We start from the raw sequence: 20,116 nt of genomic DNA, 5'->3' as shown, positions 1-20,116 counted from the left end.
CGCGAAAGGTTGGCCGGATGGGTGATGGAGGTAAATATACCTGTCCCCGCCCACTGGCGCGCTGGAAATGACGCCTGGAAGTGGTGTACCCCAGAGGTCCAGACAATAGACCATCGGGTTTGTGCCCTCATGTGGCACTAAGGTGGCCGCCCCCTTGTGGAGCCCCCTGCGTGGGCCGCGGGCAGCCTCATTAGTGCTCTCCAGACCTCTCCAAAGGAGCAGCGCCCTTCTTGCGCGCCGGGCCACCCGGGGCTCCGTGCACTCATTCGGGGTCATGCTACTGAGGATAGAAAACATATTACACAGCGCGGCTGCTGTCGTTTCAAATCTCCACCCCCACCACCTCGAGTCTCTGCCGGAAGTCCGGTCTGGCTGCTGAACTGGGGGTTTGCGCCCTTCCCCACCCCTCCCCTCTCAAGATAAAATCATCCCAGGTCCCTTCACTTGGAGACCCCCTGCGCCCTCCAATCCTGGTGCTTGTCGCACCCCTACTCTTAAGATCTCCTGTCCAGGACCGCGGGACAGGCCCGGGGGGGGGGGGGGGGGGGGGGGGGTCCAAGCACATGGGCTGAGGTTGCTCCCATCATCAGTGGGGCACATCCCAGCGTGCACCGGGAACACGCACCCGCCTCGTCTCTGTCGCCACGCCCTCTATTTTTGCCTCTTTTGCTAGTTTCTGACCTTTACTCTGCCTCTTTCTGCTAGTTTGCTCCTATGTGGTTTCCCTCCCTGGCGGACTCCAGGAAGAAACTCAGGCCTTGGCCCTTCCATGGAGAGGTCACATCCAAAGCGCCCAGATACCCCTGTGGTGACAGCGCAGCGCTATACAAATGCTGATTGATTGACAGCACCATGTCAGACTGAGCAGACGTCACCCCAGACACCCGGCCTTCGGGGCGCAGTCTGAGGCCTGACCCAGGGGGCGCCGTTCCTGCCTCGAGTCTTTCTCTGCAGAGACATCTTTAAGAGCCTCTTTAACACACCCGTGACCTTCAAACCCCAGCAGGAAGGCGCTAACCCCGCTTTGGGTGATGAGTGAGGGACGTATTCATATTGCAAAAAGAAAATGTGTCTAAATTCACGGGAAAGGTGAAATAGCGAAGGCGGGGTGAGCTAAAGACGCGGTATTATCAAGCCTTTTGTTTTTAAAGCTGCAGCCATAATTGTAAATGATTCTGGAGCCTCAGACACAGGAGCAGGTTTGTTACAGGGTGGGAGGGATCCCCTTCCGTCGAGGGTCTCCCGGGGTCCGTCGACAGTTCGCGTCCTGCCTTGAGAACAGCCCCCCCCCCCCCCCCCCCCCATACCCTCGGGGCCCCGCAGCATCGCTGGTATGGATTTATTTAATGCATTTTTATATAGCACGGACTTCACCCAAAGGGGTCGGAGCGCTATAGAACCAACTCATTGTTATTAGGATATTTACGCAGGTGTAAAAATGAGGTTAATACAGGTATAGGATACACATTTCCAAAGTTGAGCTCCGGTGATGCCGGGGGTCGCGAGGGTCATGATTTGGGTTGGATTGTTCCTGGAAGTGTCTGTGCCCCCCAGAGTCTGGTATTCGCGGTCCCGCCGCGCCCTCTGCCGGCCGGCGCTGGGATCGCGTCGTTAGCTTGTATTTACACTGGCATTAAGAAGTGTTCATGGCCCACCTGGGCCCCCTGGCCCCATAGCTCGTGTGAACTATTGGAAACTCCTGGTGTAACTGAACCCACTGCACCTTCGCCTGGACCGACCATAGGGGCGTTCCACTACGCTACACCCAAGACAAGAGACGCCTTAGTCACCTGGCAATTCTTTGACGTCATCTCGGAAGATGACCTCAAATGCATCCTCGAAACCAAACCCTCAAACTACTCTTCTGACCCCATCCCTAGTGTCATTGCCATTGATTTGTACACTAATACTCTCTCTTACTGGACCAGGCTAGTTCATTTCGTCCTCAGTCAAGGCTCCCTCCCTGGTGCCCTCAAAAGAGGACAGGTTACCCCTCTTCTAAAAAAACACTCCACAGATGCGAACGACCTCAACAACTTCCGCCCTATCACCAACCTCCCTTTTCTTTCGAAAATCACCCAAAAATATGTTGCGAAACAACTTTCCCTACATATTATTGACAATAATCTCCTTGACGTTTTCCAATCTGGCTTCATCCAAAATTGCAGCTCCGCAACAGCCCTGCTGCGAGTGATTGATGATGCACTGCGTATACTCGATTCGGGGGAATCGTGCCTTCTGATTCTTCTTGACCTCTCTACAGCCTTGGACACTGTTAATCATAGCACCCTCCTCAACACTCTTCAACAGAGAATGGGCGTCGAGGGCACTGTGCTTAAATAGTTTATCTCTTTCCTCTCGGACAGATCCCAAATGATTAAGATACTGAACAGTCTTTCATCTCCATTGGCTGTAGGTCAAGATGTCCCTCAAGGTTCTATCCTGGCACCCACTCTGTTTAATCTCTACCTGGAGCCATTGGGGAACCTCCTAAGCAAATTTGGGATCAATTACCATCTTTATGCGGATGACACTCAAATCTACCTCAAGGTGTCTTCCGCACACGATCTCTCACTACTCAACTCTTCTCTCAACTCCATTCACAACTGGATGTTAGCGCACCAACTCATCCTAAATCCAGCCAAAACTGAATTCCTCCTCCTTCCGACCTCTCTCTCACCTGCTCCCGTTCAATCGTGGATGGATCAGCTGAACTTGCTCAATAACAAACCCATCATTGTCGACTGCGCTAAATCCCTAGGTGTCATTCTTGACAAAAGACTCAACTTAATCTCCCACATCAACTCTATTGCCAAAAACGCACGATACCAGTTGCGCCTTGTGTGGGGGATCCGTCGGTTCTTCCCGGTGAAAGACTTAAAACCTTGGTACAATCGCTGGTTCTCAAGACTGGATTATTGCAATTCTCTTCTGACGGGCCTAACCAAATCCCACCTCTCCCCTCTCAAATCCATCCTCCACTCAGCAGCTCGCTTTATTTCAGGGTCTAAACTAAGCGACCACGTCACTCCTATCCTGTCCTCTCTTCGATGGCTTTCAATCGAGGCAAGGTCTATTTACAAATCTGCCTGCATCACACACAAAGCCTTGCACACGTCCTCCCCTCGTTACCTAGAAAATAAATTGAAATTGTCCGGAGGCTCTCGACCCTCTTGCAATGTGGAAACACTTCTGCTTGAGCCCCCCCATCTTCAAAAGGGAAAGATCGATGGCACAATCCTTCGAAGGGCAATGCGGTGAGAATCTGGAACTCACTTCCCCCATTGCTCCGTGCCACCTCCTCTACCCGGATCTTCAAAGCTGATCTCAGATCCTCTCTCTTCCAAAGACACTTTCAGAACTAATACTTTCATACTCGGGCCCCTCTTGTAAATTTGCTCTTCATTGTCAATTTGTATTTTTTCCTGTGCATTCTTCACCCCTGTGTGCTGTGTTGGATTTTGTGTTTGTGTACCCTTCATTTTTAGTCTTTGTAATGTTCTATTTTGCACCACTTTTCTCTTGTAATGTAACTAGCTCTAATGTACAGCGCTCTGACACCTTCGGGTAATGTCTGCGCTTTATAAAAATGCACGAAATAAATAAAAATAACATAAATAAAAACGCCTGTTCCCCTAAAAGTGCATCTACCAGCAGCGACTGGTGCTCTGTTCCCTGCAAGACTCCACCGTAGCCCCCCCATGGCTGTCCTCCCCCCTTTGGCGTCTAGGATAAGCCTGACGTCAAAAGTATTCTGCAGACTTTTACCAAAAACCAACCCAACTTCACAATGGTATCTGTAATAACCTTAGCGCTGCAAGATTGGTGCCGAGGTACCCCGGAAGCTCCCTGCACCTTGCAACACCCTCTGGCCAGGCGTGACCAAAGGAGGTAAATAAAAGGGGCAAAGACTACTTGGAGTCTTTCATGTGAGAAGTTAGCCAGGCATATGATGTCCACTAGTTCTAGTGGGCACCTTGCACCAGTCTATCGACCCTTATTGATGGTGGTTGTAAAGTCAACCTTATAGAAAGCTATCCTAGGGGTAGCATGAACCAGCAGTCTTCAGGCTAAGACTTCGTAGGCAATGTTAAGCACGTTGTTTTCCCAACTATAATCCCTTGAATACCAAATGAAAGGTCATCACACAAGGCATATATCAAATATATATGTATTTATTCTAAACACAACCCCTCTGCACTCTTTATGAGGTCAGAGGTAAAAGTACATCACAAGTTACTCAATTAGCATACGATAAGTTGCACATATACAGTAATGCCCTACGAGCCTCACAAACCATATACTAAGAAAGTGGTATAAGAACCACGTTGGAAATAGAGAGTAGGCCTAGGGAATCGCTGGGGCTACACGAAACAACCAAAGGATTGGAAGTAGGAGACCCACGGGAGACGCGTGCAGTGTCTAAACACAGTCACGAGTTACCATTGACCTATAATGGGAAACGAAGAAGTTACAAAGTTACTGTTTAAGGGCACTCCCGGATGGACTACGGTAAAACCCCTTTAAACTAGGACACTTCGAGAGTCAAGACCCCCGGGAGCACCGGAGTACTCGTGTTACCTCACCCAGGGAAACCGGATGCATACGTGCCTTTGGTGTCGGGTTTCGTCGACGTTTTCTATGGAGATCTGCAAAGAAGTGCTGCAGGCGACCAGAGGAAAAGTGTCCGGGTGGATCCAAGGGTGGATCGGAGATGTGAAGAACCTGAAAGCAGAGGGGACAGAGTCTGAGTCACTGGCCAGTGACCAGGAAGGAACCAGGCGATGTCGCGTGCTTGAAGGTGAAGAAGGTGAGTTTGTCTCTTCAGCCACGAGGTCCAGGAGGCATCGATGATGACCAGGCGCTGGATTCGAGCTGTACCACAATGGATCTAGTTGACTGCGGTGTCAGTATCCAGATTGGACCCAACAACCCACTCAGGATGTCGAGATTGGGTCTGTTGAGGACCAGCAATGTCTGTGGCACTTCTCTTTTAAAGGGAAGCTGGAGCAAGCCTGGAGCAACCAGGATCACAAGTTAGATTCAAGATGGAGTCTTCAGGGGGCTCACTAGCCAACGGGCAAGGAACCGGGAAGTTGCGTTGAGCACAAATGTAAAGGCGGGGCCCACGAGAAACTCGCGGAGTGTGGGGGCCTGAGCTTCAGTTCAAATGATGCTTAGGGCTTCTCGTACCCTAATGCACAACTTACAGAGGCTTCAGAAAAGGAGTGCAGGTAGCAAAATGCAGGATGTCCAAGATGTCCGGTCCCATGTCTCTCGTGTCTGCCACGGGTCTCAGCTTTGCTGTGGATGTGGGTCGGGTCAGAGAAGTCTGGAAGTCCAGTTCTTGAGTCGCAGAGTCTTCGGGTTCCGGTAGGAGCCTTGAAACTGCAGACTGGGGAAGTTGCTGATGGTGCCTGTTTGCACAGGGCGGTCACTCCTTGACCACAAGGAAGATGTCTTCCGTCTTCTAGTCAGAATAGAATGTCAAAGGTCCAAGAGTTCTGTATCAAAGTTTCGTTCCAGGATAATCTGAAGTCCTGGAGACACAGCTCCTTTACTTATACTAAGGATGGGGGCTGGATTACCTGACTAGGTCCCTCCTATGTGTGGACCTGAGAAAGGGGTGGTTACACCCCTTTCCCTTTGTCCAGTTTCGCACCAGAGTGAGGCTGGAGTGCCCCAGCAATTGGTTTGAACCGGGCTATGCATGGAGCGCCTTGTGTTCCCCAGGCAGTGTCTAGATCATTCACTGAATGCAGCCCTCCCTGCCCCAATACACAACACCCCTGTCTGGGGAGGTGCTGCCACCTCCCTGGACAGGAAACCTATTGTCCAGGCCGCCCTTCCTGGAGTTTCCCCCAGCTACTGGACGTCAGACTCGTGTCTGTGGCAGCAGTATCCATTTTGTGATGCTGAGGCTCTGTTTAACTTTAACCGAGTAAAGCAGTAACCAACATGTCTTCTCCCTCTGGAAAGGTGGAATGATACCCCCGCTGCCAGAATTGGCGGGGGGGGTAGTATTCCAAAGTGTTTGACACCTTACACGACATGTTTTGATAAAGCCAAACCAAATTTAGCATTAACCGCGAGGATTATAATGCACTTATAATTATATGGTATGGCTATATCATACAACAGCTATAAGGAGATGGTTCCGAAAGCTGCAGAGGGGTTCAGCTCATGTTAGGGAAACCTCTCACATAAAACCTAGCACTCTGCCTCCAGGATTGTCGATGCCTACCATAGGAGTGACTTATAGGTGCATATGTGTTTATATATAAAGGTAGATGTAGGTATACTATATCTAAGTAAGGGGTGATTACACCACCTTGCCCCAGCTGAGTGATCAGCCAGTGGTGTCAGTTTGGAGGGCCAGCCAGGGGTGGTATAATATATGCTGCAGCCCCTGATAGACCTTGGATGCACCTATGCCCTGGGTACCTATGGTACACTATACAGGGGCTCACAAGGGTGACCCAGTAACCAATCTGGTATGAACCTAAAGTACATGGAGTCCATTTTATAGAGAAAGCAGATAGTCTGGGGCCCTGAATAGCAGGATCCCAGGCCAACTAAGGCGAAAACTAGCAAAACACCAGGAAAAAAGTTGGGGCAACCATATAGTCAGATTCCACCTTCCTACATTCCGCCCAGAGCATTCCACTGGTGTGTGCGTCCTCTATCACCGCTGGCGCTCCGGGCCTGCGACACCCTACACAGAGCGCAGCGCAACAGTATCACCTAGGTTCACTAGATTTTTAGAATCAAAAACCAGGATAGTGGACATAAACGTAGGACAAAACATTGTCATCTACCAAACACGTCGCAGTAGCACAACGGCAAGACCGAAACACAGGCATAACTTACAAATCTACTAAAAAGAATATTTATTAAAAAAAAACATGAAAAGAGTTCTAAAGTTTGTACACCTTGTTCCATTAAAAAAATGTAAAACTAGCTCACATTCAGTCTGGCTTCTTTACATTCTGGGACTTGTGGTCGATTTATATAATGGTAAGAAAAGATTACAAGCACCAGAAAACGAATGAAAAAAACAGGACTGTATCGGCTTTAATGTATGTGTTTGTATCCGCTGCACCCGAGACTGTGCAATCTAGGATGCCTCCTTCTCCTGGTCAGCCCTGCCCCATCCTCTGCCCGAGTGAACGAGCTCTGCCATTAACGGCCTGGCCATGGGGAGTGAGCGAGGGCTCTGACCGGTGCTCGCTGCTCCACACCACTTCACTACCTGCTGAGCTGTGAGAATGACCCCGCACAGGGATCTGCGTGATTTAGGCTCCACCCATATATGTCACAGAAATGCATTTATATTCACTGTGTCTTAACAATATTACCATGTGTAACACATTTACACGCATTATTGAAATGTATTCACTGCAGGACTTAGAGATTTATAAACCGGTTGAACATTGAATGTTCAGTTAAAGTTCGCCTGACTAAAGACCTTGTGTTTGCAATATATGTCGCTCTGCCAGGTTGTTCTTTTCCTTTGCATGTGTGTTTTCAAGATGTCATTAGCTAGAGAGCAGGAGTATTGTTGTATGTATTAGTTTCTTGATAGTAAGGCCTGAGAAGAGACCTCTTGGTAAGAGTCTGATCTCATTGGTTCTTGTTTCCAGCCCTGCCAAAGGTAGCTGCACTTATTTGTTCCCATTTAATGTACCGGGGAGGGCAAGGAGTACTGGGCAAAGCAACGCTTTCCACACATACGTGTGCGAGAGGGCCCTGCTCAAAGCAGCCCTATTCGGGATTTGCAAAACGAAGGCGACACTCCGCAAAGCCTCTGTGGGCGTGTCGTTGGTGTAATCCACCCCTGCAGAGCAGATGGTTCTGACCACTGTGGTTAAGGTAAGTCCGACACCCCTGCTGGCTGTCTGCCTCTACTCTGTATGCAATTGTATTTGCATTTATACAGAGCTTACTATCTCTGATGAGGTATTGAAGAGCTTTAGGCTGGGCAGCCGCAGCACACTGCTCCGGAGCCCAAGGTTTGTGTGGAGGAGTGTGGCTCAATGGTTAGAGCGGCAGACCCTGATGCAGAGTTCTGGTCCGGGAGCAGGGTTCAATTCCCGCCTCGGCGGCTCTTGGACTCAATTTCCTCGGATCTGATAATTCTCGCCTCGATGCCTATTCTAATCACGGGACCCACGCTGCAACTCTGGGCAATAGCTTGCTTAGCCTCCACACCGGCCCCAACAGCGCTAGGATGCCTGGCTTCACCCTGGGGGTGCCCAGGAGTGGACACTTCACAGGGAAAGCCAGGATGGGTTCCACAGCGGTATGAGTAATAGCCCCAGGAAACCGCTTGGTGGCAGTGCGCTCTACAAATACCTTGACATTTACATTTACATGTACGGTTTGTGGTTAGTTCAGTGTTGTGTGTAGGTTGTTGTTGTAGTACACCGCACGCACAGCAGAAGGTTCTGTGCGCTGTGACAAGGTTCATGTAAAACCTCTGCTCTGTGTGTGTGTGTGTGTGTGTGTGTGTGTGTGTGTGTGTGTGTGTGTTGTACTTAGTACACCGCCCGCACAGCAGATGGTTCTGTATGCAGTGGGTAAGGTCACCAGCTGCGTGTTGTACCCTCGTACAGCGCCACCATGGCTCTCTTGCACTGACCGCCTGCCCACTCTCCTCTTCCTCCCCACAGCCCCATCATGGAAGCCTTCGGGAACGCCAAGACCGTGTACAACAACAACTCGAGCCGCTTCGGAAAGTTCATCCGCCTGCACTTCTCCCAGCACGGACACATCCAGGGCGGACGCATCGTGGACTGTATCCTTCCGCGAAGGGGGAGAGGAGGGAAGGGGCATGGGGGGGGGGCAGTGACTGCTCCATTCATTCCAGTGCTTACCTGTCAGTCTCTTATTAAACACACTCACCCCAGTAACAAGACACGTTTCAGAATCTGTCACCTCTGCAGAAACCGATCAACACATCAATTCTTTCCTCCAGATAAATGGGCCATCCCTTCGAAGGACCCCCCCACCCGCCTCCAATGGTGCAAACCAAGAACATTGGGGTGAATGTCTATCTACAGGGAGATCGGGGCCAGGAATATCCATTCATCCATTCATCCATCCATCCATCCATCCCTCCCTCCATCCCTCCCTCCATCCCTCCCTCCATCACTCCCTCCATCACTCCCTCCATCACTCCCTCCATCACTCCCTCCATCACTCCCTCCATCACTCCATCCATCACTCCATCCATCCACTCCATCCATCCACTCCATCCATCCACTCCATCCATCTTCTCCATCCCCCCACTCTATCAATCCATCAATCCACATACATATCGGGAAGGGATAGATACCATCCCACATATACATATGAGAATGGGGGTCGTTTTCTTCACATATACATACAAGGAGGAGTGAACAGATACCTTCCCACCAATACATATGAAGAGTGTGCCTGTTTAATGACTATTAAAACAAGCATTGGAAATGTAATAGGTCCCACATTTGCTTCAGTTAGAGCTATTGGTGTTGTAAATGACAATGTCTTTTACTCATGTGTTATCGAGTGTTCGTATGTGGTGTGTAGTGGGATTATGTGTGTTGCATTGGAATTGTTAGTTATGGAAATGTGTGGTGTGTAGTGGATTTGTGTAGTGTTATGTGGGACGGTGTGCATTGGGATTATGTGGATACTAATTAGGAGTTATTGTATGTACTGGAATTATGGGGAGTGGGATTGTGTGTGATGGAGTTTAATTATGTGGCATGGTGTTTTGTGTTGTGGAGTGGTATGTAGTGGAGTTTAATTATGTGGTGTGCTGTTGCATTTTGTGGCATGATGTGGAATTCTGTTGTGTGGCTTGGATGTATTTGGTGTGTTGTGTGATTGTGTTGAGTTGAATTATGGTGTCAAATCGTGGTGTGGCTTGTAAATGTGTGGAGTGGAATTGTGTGGTGTGGAACTGTGTGTCTATAGCTTTGCTTTTTTGTTGACTAAAATAAACAAACAGGTCGCAGTCAGTGGCGAGCGGGCTTGGCTTAGGGCTGGCGCCATCTGGCTCGGAGTGCGCGTCTGCGATTCTTGCTACCGTGTGTTTGTTGGTTAGGGTGGGTGCAACTGACGTCATTCTAGTGAATACCTGGTGAAGGCGTGTGTCAAGGGGAGCAGCAAAGGTGTATAGTGAGTCCGTGGAGTCATGGAGGCGAGAAGGGTCTGGGGTGACTGTCCGGGGTAAAGGGGGGTTTAGGGCACATGGCCAGGTTGTGTTAATGAACCGAGAAGGGAGGGGGTGGGGAGTGTCCGTCAAAGATGGTCAGGTGATGTCTGTAGCTTGTATAAGTGCGTTCCCTGCCATGAAAATAGAACGGGAGATTCCCCCTCTAAAGCTTAGGAAGGGGGAAGTGGTGAGTTCAGATCCAGAGGGGATTGTGATTGATTTAGTAACTTGTAGGCGGAGAAAGAAGATGTTTCTCCACTTTGCAGGGCGCTTTGACTAGAAGACGCAGTTGGTTTTTTTGTTGTCATAGCTCACACAAGGCTAATCGGGTGCTGGGAATTTTAAATGTTGTTACAACATGAATAAAGACTCCTAAACAGCAAGTACAATTACCTTTCTGGATCTCTGTTTCGGATCAATATTGTCTTTTCTGCTCTTAGTATAAGCAAACATACCCAAGGATCTTATGAATCTGACCATTACTGTTTATGGATGAATAGTTGATTTAATGGTGTGCTGCTAGAGCCTCAGTGTTTGCCTGTAAGTGGTTGCACATTGGCTTGTGCTGAGAACACCTTTAGGTAGCAGGTGTTTGGGGCTACCTCGCACCCGCTTGCAATAATATAGCAAAATATTTTGATTTGTCACGCCTAATTAGTGACGGACTATATTGTGTTTATTGAATGTGCGGACATTTCCCTGTAAGGGAGGGACACAACTACCAGTGTGTTTATGTCAATTGCTAACACTGTGTTCGGTATCGGCTATTCGTGTTTCCAGAAGTTGTTTAAGTAGACTGTGTTTGAAATTCTTTTCTGCATTATTAGAGATATTTTAAGGATAGCTGAGGCTCCATGAGTTGGGGTCATCTCTCTCGAGTGCAGGGTCCAGGGGGTTGGGGATGAACTTTCAACCCCTGGCCGCCCGGCAGATTCAGGAGGGCTCAGGATGCGCCGAGAGCTGAAGGCTGGTAATAGCGCTGCGAAGGAGTGTTGCTTCACAGTGAGCTATAAATGTAGATAATTTGAAGCCCCGGGGCGCTTTAATAGTGATAATAGTTTGCATGCCTGTCAACTAAGAGCTAAAAAGATATGGACATATACCACTTTGCAATTCTAATTATTCTCCAAACCCAAGATATATAGAAATACCTATAAAATGGACAAAGAATAAATATGGGTTAATACAGACTGAAATAACGACCCTAAAACCGGAGCCCTAATATTAATGTGGTCGTTGTTCATAATTCGGCCACTAGGTGGAGCTCCAGGCTCGGAAAGGATCAAAGTTGTCTTTTAGTTTCCTTGTGTGAATAGATCTGGCTGGGGTAGGGTAGTCCGTTTACTGTTTTGGTAGAGAGTGTAGGGAGCGAGGCAAGATGGCTGCCAAGGGAGAGAAACAAAGGAGGGGCAACAAATCCAAAATGGGGGTGATTGCCCAGGGCTTCAATTGTATTCCAAAAATGTTTGTAGTTCAGACTCTGGCGGAGGGTAGTCATGGGGCTCCTCCTCTTTCTTTTCATACAGTTGAAGGAAGGCCCGGCCCTGTCATGGCTGCCGGGTGCGGTACGATGCTGTTATCGGTGTATGAGTAGGTACAGGAGTTCACTGGGCCCTGCTCATCCTATCTCCATCTATGCGGGAAAAACTGCGGCATAGAGGTGGGGACCGGCTCATGAGCCTCAAAAAGGCTGCAGATGGCCTGCTCCCCAAACAAGGGCGTAAAAGGGATACATGGCGCCCACATACCCAGCGCACCTCATAGCCCCTCGCCCTTGCATCCTTCAGTACCTCTGGGAATGCCGGCACAGCACGGCGGGCCAGGGGCAGCCGATAACGCGGACGGGGGTCTCACCGGGAAAGCTGGGATCGAGGCCGAGCCATGCAGACAAAGCGCGTGCCCACCCAGAAACCAAGGACTCCGACCCACGCATGCGTATCACTCTGTAGGAATGTACAGGGCGTCCCATGATGGGGTTTATTTAAATAAAATACCGTATAAGTTTCCTTTAAAATAATATTTATGCCAGTAGGACAACACTGTTGCATGTACCATACATTACCCAGGTCTTAGCGCTTCTTGGGTTACCCTGTTAGTTTATAATAGTATCTTGAGATGGTGTGATGAAGAGCCAGACAAGGCGATCGGACAGGGGAGAGCCCACAGCAGACACCGTGCCGGTCAGGGGAGAGCCCACAGCAGACACCATGCCGGTCAGGGGAGAGCCCACAGCAGACACCGTGCCGGTCAGGGGAGAGCCCACAGCAGACACCGTGCCGGTCAGGCCATCGGGAGGCACCAAATCCAGCCAACACGGGACTCAGGCCGGCAGAGGCTGCATTCAGTCATCGGTTCTTCAGGTATGGGGCAGAGTGAAAAACCAGGCATGCGCTGGGTGAAAGGCCGTATGGCAACAGAGACCATACCGGGAGGAGGACAACCACCGGAGACACCGACCAGCCACAGCCAACCCTTCCCGAGCAGGGAGTCTGGGAAGAGGGAACTGGAGGGGATGAGTGGCAGCACCATTGGGAAACCCGCGACAACGTCCAGGTCAAGAACACGCGATAAGGGATCGCGGGTCTCCACACCACAGGCCTGGCCACTGCACGCCAGGACTAGCATTTCAGGTTACCGGCCACTCACCAATAGTTCAGAGCGATAGTACTGAAGCAGGGGCCCTGCAGACCTCACCGGGAGCCGATCCATGATCCCTGGAGATCCAGCAGAGGATTCCTCCAACCCAGAGCTCCAGCGAGCACCAATCCTGAGATCCTTACAAGAGGGTCATCACACCCCTTGCCGGACGATCTCTCACCGGTCAGGCACGTCGAGATCTTTTGACAACTATACGGAAATGCCTCCAGTGTACACATAAACTGAGATAAATCACACAAAATCCTCCCTGACGGGCCCGGCCCCCTCACCAATCCCAGAACCATGGTTGAGGGTCACCAATGAGCCCTTTCGATACTTAGGAATACCCATCATTGAGACATCCGAGTTGCCTGGAAACAAAATATTGTCCCAATCACTAGACTGGTACATGGGGTCCCATACGTCTAGGCCAGCCTTCCACTCAATCTTATGGGTTGGGGAGCACCTTATAAGATGAGTGTTCCTGTCACTACTTAGATGTCCTGCAAAATTACCCCACCATACTGGCCTGACCCTCTTTGCTGATGTACGCTCCACAGCTGCAACGTTCTATTGGGCAACCAAGGGCACGGCCTCCGCGTATGAGGGTGGCCTCGGCAGCTCACCCAGGGGGTTTTCAACCAAGGGCACGGCCTCAGCGTATGAGGGTGGCCTCGGCAGCTCACCCAGGGGGTCTTCAACCAAGGGCACGGCCTCAGTGTGCGAGGGTGGCCTCGGCAGCTCACCCAGGGGGTCTTCAACCAAGGGCACGGCCTCAGTGTACGAGGGTGGCCTCAGAATTTGAACTATACTACACTCCGATCCTTAGGTACTTACACATCAGACATGCATTAGAAGCTCCCAGAGAGGCCCTCAGACCAGTCCCAGATTTGAATCCTCTGTAGGCAAAGCTGGTGCTGCGCCCTCTGGGATGTGAAGGTCTGTCTTAGCTCTACAGCTCACTAGTGCTCAATGCGCCACACTCCTTGATCAGACTCCGTGAGAGGTGGGCAGAAGACCTAGGAGAGCGAGCCGACAAGGACTGCTGTGAAGCCAAACTGGCCCCTAAGTTATTGAGCATCCCAGCAACCCCGAGACTGACTGAGTTCAATGCTTCACCGCACACATTACAGGCCAGACCGGCTTTGGAGCGAATGGGGCAAGCCGAGTCCAGCTGTTGGAGCTGTGGAGACCAGGGGGGCTCCTTCTATCCTATTATATGGGTCCGCCCCCCCTTTAGTACTGGAGGTCGGTCCACGCTGGTTAACAGATCTCCTGTGGATTAACGAGAGCTAGATCCGAAGGTAGCCCTGCTGGGGGTCATGGAGGGGTTGGCGCTCACCAGATATCAGAGTCTCTTGATGCGGCTGGGATACTTATTAGCGTAAAGAGACACTGCGAAGACCTGGAGGTCACCAGTGCCCCCGACAACTGCAATGTGGGCAGCCAGAATGGACTATTGTAGAGCAGAGAGAGATCAGTAATGAAGAGGCTGCCGTGCTTCATTTGAGCCGGTGCTTTCTGGTGCTCAGCACCGGCACCAAATTGTCAACACCGTACTTACAACAATCTACCACAAGGTGGCACCGCTCATCTAATTTAGAGATGACCAGAACAACGGTTGTTAGGAATACAATATACATTACGATTGCTTATACCTGCTTCCCGAGCCATTCCTTTAGCTTTGGGGACCTGGAATAATCTGAACTGTTGCACTTACATGCAAGAGAGATGGTTAGAGGTTGTTTCGGCTGCAATGACGAGGGCGATGGGTGGTGCAAGCTGCAGTGGACTCTGGGTCAGAGCCCTGGCACTTAATATTTTACTAATTAAGCACTGAGAGGTTGCACCTCTAAGCACCAAAAGGTCTGGTGCTGGTGGTCATCTGGGCCGGACTCCGCTAGTGATAAACCTTTTTCCTAAATGTTTCTCACTCGAATCATGTGGAATTTGAGCAAGATGGCGATATGACTGATTTGCATCGTTTAATGCCTTGCCATGTTTTTTATTGTATCGTAGTACTCGTACCAAAAAAGCCAATAAATCCTTTTATAAGAAAATAAAAAAGAAATCATTGTTTAAATATTTTTCTAGCTAGTCCCATTCCTAAAATACAGTATTAAGATTGTAATCTATATTCTGGTTTTCTACACAGGGCAGCGAGGCCTGGCCTAGTGAAAAGTAGCGTCCAGGTGCTAGTTATCGCAAGTACGTGTTAACATTACATTTCTATATGTCCTACTTTTAAATACCATCAGGTGAAGCCGACACAGGTAAGAGCAGTGGGGTGGGGCGGCGAGCACAAGTTAAGTGTTTATTTTTTATTTTTACCTAAGCCGTCATCTGTTGACTTCCCCCCACCCCACCCAGTGGGGTATGAGGCTTACATAGGAGTCATTTACTAATGTTTAAAACCTATGTTTTAGACTGTCAAAGGGATTTATTTGCACTCATGCACTACGGCTTTAGGAGCAGATACTGCCCTCACTCATACACTGCAGCATCAGGAGCAGATACTGCCCTCACTCATACACTGCAGCATCAGGAGCAGACACTGCCCTCACTCATACACTGCAGCATCAGGAGCAGACACTGCCCTCACTCATACACTGCAGCATCAGGAGCAGATACTGACCTCACTCATACACTGCGGCATCCGGAGCAGATACTGCCCTCACTCATACACTGCGGAATTGGGAGCAGATACTGCCCTCACTCATGCACTGCGGCATCGGAAGCAGACACTGCCCTCACTCATACACTGTGGCATCAGGAACAGATACTAACCTTACTCATACACTGCGGCATCAGGAGCAGATACTGCCCTTACTCATACACTGCGGCATCAGGAGCAGATACTGCCCTCACTCATACATTGCAGCATCGGGAGCAGATACTGCCCTCAATTATACACCAGGACGTCAGGAGCAGACACTGCCCTCACTCATACACTGCAGCATCAGGAGCAGATACTGCCCTTACTCATACACTGCGGCATCGGGAGCAGATACTGCCCTCACTCATACACTGCAGCATCAGGAGCAGATACTGCCCTTACTCATACACTGCGGCATCGGGAGCAGATACTGCCCTCACTCATACACTGCGGCATCGGGAGCAGATACTGTCCTCACTCATACACTGCGGCATCGGGAGCAGATACTGCCCTCACTCATACACTGCGACATCTGGAGCAGATACTGCCCTCACTCATGCACTGCAGCAACGTGAGCAGATACTGCCCTCACTCATACACTGTGGCATCAGGAGCAGATACTGCCCTCACTCATACACTGCGGCATCGAGAGCAGATACTGTCCTCACTCATACACTGCGGCATCAGGAGCAGATGCTGCCCTCACTCATACACTGCGGCATCGGGAGCAGATGCTGCCCTCACTCATACACTGCGGCATCTGGAGCAGATACTGCCCTCACTCATGCACTGCGACATCAGGAGCAGATACTGCCCTCACTCATGCACTGCGACATCGGGAGCAGATACTGTCCTCACTCATACACTGCGGCATCGGGAGCATATACTGCCCTCACTCATACACTGCGGCATCGGGAGCAGACACTGCCCTCACTCATACACTGCAGCATCGGGAGCAGACACTGCCCTCACTCATACACTGCGGCATCTGGAGCAGATACTGCCCTCACTCATGCACTGCGGCATCGGAAGCAGACACTGCCCTCACTCATACACTGTGGCATCAGGAACAGATACTGCCCTCACTCATACACTGCGGCATCAGGAGCAGATACTTCCCTCACTCATACACTGCGGCATCAGGAGCAGATACTGCCCTCACTCATGCACTGCGGCATCCATAGCAGATACTACCCTCACTCATACACTGTGGCATCCATAGCAGATACTACCCTCACTCATACACTGCGGCATCGGGAACAGATACTGTCCACACTCATACACTGCGGCATCTGGAGCAGATACTGCCCTCACTCATACACTGCGGCATCGGGAGCAGATACTACCCTCACTCACACACTGCGGCATCCATAGCAAATACTGCCCTCACTCATGCACTGCGGCATCGGAAGCAGACACTGCCCTCACTCATACACTGTGGCATCAGGAACAGATACTAACCTTACTAATACACTGCGGCATCAGGAGCAGATACTGCCCTTACTCATACACTGCGGCATCGGGAGCAGATACTGCCCTCACTCATATGCTGCGGCATCAGGAGCAGATACTTCCCTCACTCATACACTGCGGCATCAGGAGCAGATACTGCCCTCACTCATGCACTGCGGCATCCATAGCAGATACTACCCTCACTCATACACTGTGGCATCCATAGCAGATACTACCCTCACTCATACACTGCGGCATCGGGAGCAGATACTGTCCTCACTCATACACTGCGGCATCTGGAGCAGATACTGCCCTCACTCATACACTGCGGCATCGGGAGCAGATACTACCCTCACTCACACACTGCGGCATCCATAGCAGACACTGCCCTCACTCATACACTGCGGCATCGGGAGCAGACACTGCCCTCACTCATACACTGCGGCATCTGGAGCAGATACTGCCCTCACTCGTGCACTGCGGCATCGGCAGCAGACACTGCCCTCACTCATACACTGTGGCATCAGGAACAGATACTAACCTTACTCATACACTGTGGCATCAGGAACAGATACTAACCTTACTCATACACTGCGGCATCAGGAGCAGATACTGCCCTTACTCATACACTGCGGCATCGGGAGCAGATACTGCCCTCACTCATACGCTGCGGCATCAGGAGCAGATACTGCCCTCACTCATACACTGCGGCATCGGGAGCAGATACTTCCCTCACTCATACACTGCGGCATCAGGAGCAGATACTGCCCTCACTCTTGCACTGCGGCATCCATAGCAGATACTACCCTCACTCATACACTGTGGCATCCATAGCAGATACTACCCTTACTCATACACTGCGGCATCGGGAGCAGATACTGTCCTCACTCATACACTGCGGCATCTGGAGCAGATACTGCCCTCACTCATACACTGCGGCATCTGGAGCAGATACTGCCCTCACTCATACACTGCGGCATCGGGAGCAGATACTGCCCTCACTCATACACTGCGGCATCCATAGCAGATACTGTCCTCACTCATACATCAAGACATTGGGTGCATTTCTGCCCTTGCATGTACATCAGGATATCAAAATTTCCCCTATTATTTGGTTTAGATTCTTGGCTCATGTAGAGGTGAAAGGTTCATGCATAGCAGTGAGGATGGTGTGTACTTCAAAATCATCACTATGTCCTTAACCTACCTGTACAGATTTACTGGAAAAGGTGAGTACTGATGCTGTCAGCATCTGCAGGCGTCTTGATGTCACCTCTCTCCAGGCCGTTCATGGACCATCCCACTCCACGCGCACTGGTGATCCACCTCGGTGCTGGCTGATTTCTGTCCTCTCCTCACCTCCACAGGCTTCTCTGGTCCAGTGTTCTTGGTTCTTCATGCCTGGTCCTAAGGGGATACAGCTAGTCTGACCCCTTCCATGTCACAGCATGTGCCCTAATCCCACCCTCCCCGTCATATTCCTGTAACATTTCTGTGACCTGTCTCCATGCTTCCGCCTCACTCCTCTGCCTCTGACATTTTGTGTGTTTCAGAACCGGGTGGTTCGTCAGAACCCTGCTGAGAGGAACTACCACATCTTCTATGCACTGCTGACCGGAGTCCAGGGGGAGGAGAGAGGTGAGAGGCGCTCCCGGTGTCTCTAGGACTCTGAGAGCTCACTGGGTCCAGTCCATGCTTCAAGTTCATCTATTTATTTGGAAAGTATTGGGTAAGCATGAACCAGGCCCAGGAGGTGGGAAGAGGGGATTCTACCAGAGCCCCAGAGAAGGAAACAGTACCACATCTTGGTAAACATGGGTGGCAGTACAGAAAAGAAGCGTGAGTTGCCAGCAGCATCAGCCAAACTGAGAGAGCGAAGGAGACGGGTACACAAGGCAGAAATTGCCTCTCTGTAGACGGAAGAGACTTGGTGCCATGTTCATAAAGGTACATTTACAGGCGTGGATTTACTCACAGGTAACTCTAGTCCTGCACCTAGGTGTAAGCCTACACTTTTTCGCTATTCACAATTTCTGAGTGTAGATTTATTCAAAAGTGTACGCAGTTCGCGGGTTGGAGACATCTAAAACTGAATGTTTGAGGCATGCGAGCTGTAAATCACATGCCATGCATCATGCTATACATATATCGCCATCTGGGATTTGGCCCGGACATTTGCACTTTGTCTTTCCGGTCACGAGGTAGGTGACTCCTCCTTTCGGTGATAGCGCACATAGCATCGACTCCATTGTTAGATTGTTTTCCCACAGAGGGTGAGAGTGGAGTTAGTAAGAGTAGAATAGAGATGCCCATGTGTATGTATCTAAGTAAGATAGTACTGGAACAGATACACGTAGCCGGGGAGGTGGGTGGGCGCAGGTGACTCTGCAGCTCTACATACCAAGAACAGATGCTTACTGGGTAAGTAGCATTTTCCGTTCGAGGCGTGTGAGCTGTAGATCAAAAACAAAGTGCAAGCGTCCAGGCCCAACACCAGATGGCAATCTATGCATAGCATGTGGCTCTACAGCTCTACATGCCAAGAACAGATGCATCCTGGGTAAGTAGCATTTTCCTTACAACTGTAAAGTTTCTACAAGGATATGTTAGCACCACGGTGGGAGAGATCTCCCTATGGGAAAATATAAGAAAAATAATGTTTGTTATTTAAACCATTTTTTTTAATGTATATGTGGTTTGAGTACACATGAGGCATATGCTTGATATAACGTCTCGTAGTAAAAAACAACAGGAGTATAACCCATAGACCGAATTGAGATCTGGGTGTTTCTGTAGTAAGAGCAACAATATCTCAATCGGATTTAATGGGAAAGACAAATAAATGTGTATGTACAAGACATTACAGGATCGCCAAAGAATGAGAGACTCTCAATATCAAGTTTTTTAGAAAGTGCATGTAGCATCATATATTTAAAAACATTTTATACAGGACAGTTGTGGAAGCACTGTTGGCATAAAATGCTGTGGCAGCCCAAGGGGGCTTTGTGCACTCGGTGATCGTGAGACAAAGAGTGACGGCGCGAGTGACAGGTGTAAAAACACAGCGAAGGACGCAGGTAACAAAGTGGAAGACAATAAGTACAGAAACAGTGGTTCGTCATCAATAGATGGAGAAGAATGTTTTTGTTTGGGAACCAAAGTTGAGGGTG

At 50.0% G+C, this 20,116-nt stretch overlaps 1 protein-coding gene across 1 annotated transcript in view; it reads left to right on the top strand.

Moving 5' to 3' along the window:
- Window positions 1-20,116, top strand: part of LOC144822056 (unconventional myosin-X-like) — a 618,454-nt gene that overhangs the window by 134,968 nt on the left and 463,370 nt on the right. The window contains exons 5-7 of the mRNA XM_078679130.1: window positions 8,673-8,797; window positions 18,162-18,175; window positions 18,500-18,584. Of these exons, the coding sequence (XP_078535256.1) occupies window positions 8,673-8,797; window positions 18,162-18,175; window positions 18,500-18,584 (224 nt within the window). The remainder of the gene's footprint in view (window positions 1-8,672; window positions 8,798-18,161; window positions 18,176-18,499; window positions 18,585-20,116) is intronic.

The sequence above is a fragment of the Lissotriton helveticus genome, chromosome 3_1 (genome assembly GCF_964261635.1).
Source record: "Lissotriton helveticus chromosome 3_1, aLisHel1.1, whole genome shotgun sequence".
Taxonomy (NCBI): Eukaryota; Metazoa; Chordata; class Amphibia; order Caudata; family Salamandridae; genus Lissotriton; species Lissotriton helveticus.
This window is presented reverse-complemented; position numbering and strand designations above follow the sequence as displayed.